This window comes from Otolemur garnettii, unplaced genomic scaffold (assembly GCF_000181295.1).
Source record: "Otolemur garnettii isolate 467f Iridium unplaced genomic scaffold, OtoGar3 scaffold00016, whole genome shotgun sequence".
Lineage (NCBI taxonomy): Eukaryota > Metazoa > Chordata > Mammalia > Primates > Galagidae > Otolemur > Otolemur garnettii.
The window spans coordinates 13558047-13558779 of record NW_003852411.1 but is presented as its reverse complement, the minus strand read 5'-3'; the positions used below and the strand labels follow the sequence as shown (position 1 = coordinate 13558779).

General features: G+C 58.4%; 1 protein-coding gene across 1 annotated transcript in view; it reads left to right on the top strand.

Moving 5' to 3' along the window:
* Positions 1-733, top strand: part of QSOX1 (quiescin sulfhydryl oxidase 1) — a 50925-nt gene that overhangs the window by 27861 nt on the left and 22331 nt on the right. The window contains exon 4 of the mRNA XM_023510757.1: positions 53-155. Coding sequence (XP_023366525.1) covers positions 53-155 — 103 coding nt within the window. The remainder of the gene's footprint in view (positions 1-52; positions 156-733) is intronic.

Genomic DNA, 733 nt, shown 5'->3' with positions numbered 1-733 from the left:
GAGCAGCTCCCGTCCTCTCCTGCTCCCTCCTCACACTCGTTTTCATTTACAGTGTCTGGTGCCGATGTGCAGATGCTGCGGGAGAGGCTCATTGACACCCTGGAGTCCCATCGTGACACGTGGCCCCCTGCCTGTCCCCCACTGGAGCCTGTCAAGTATTTTGGGCTGGGGCAGGCTTAGTGCCATGTGGGCTGGGGTCCTGGGCGTGAGAGGGTGGTGGGAACAGTGGAGCAGGGGATTCGGGTTGATTCTTCCTGCTGCCTTTGCCTGGGTCTGCCAGAGCCACTCCAGAGGGGCTGGTGGCAGGCGGCAGGCTTCCTATTGCTATGTCCTACCCCAGCAACCCTGTGTCCCCGGGGCTGACTGATAGGTACCAGGGCCCTTCTCACTAGGTGGAAAGGAAACAGTGGGTGGGGCTCTCCAGGTCACACTGCTGCTGCCTCTCTCACCACCTGTCCTCAGAATGTTTGGGGGATGAAAGGATTTCAGGCACTGGGAAAGGAGGGCCACTGGGCTGAATGGTGACAAATGGGCAAAAGGGAAAGCAAAGGATGGGGGTGGAGGGTCAAAAGGACGAAATCCTGTCCCTGTAAACCAAAGGTGGCTGTTTGTCTGAGCTATGACCATGCCTAGGGGTGGGTGGCCCTCGGCTCCCTGTGCTGCGGGGCATCTGGTGCCAGGAAGCTTTCTAGGTGGGCCCTTTTTAAGGAAAATGAGGAGGACATGGTATCTT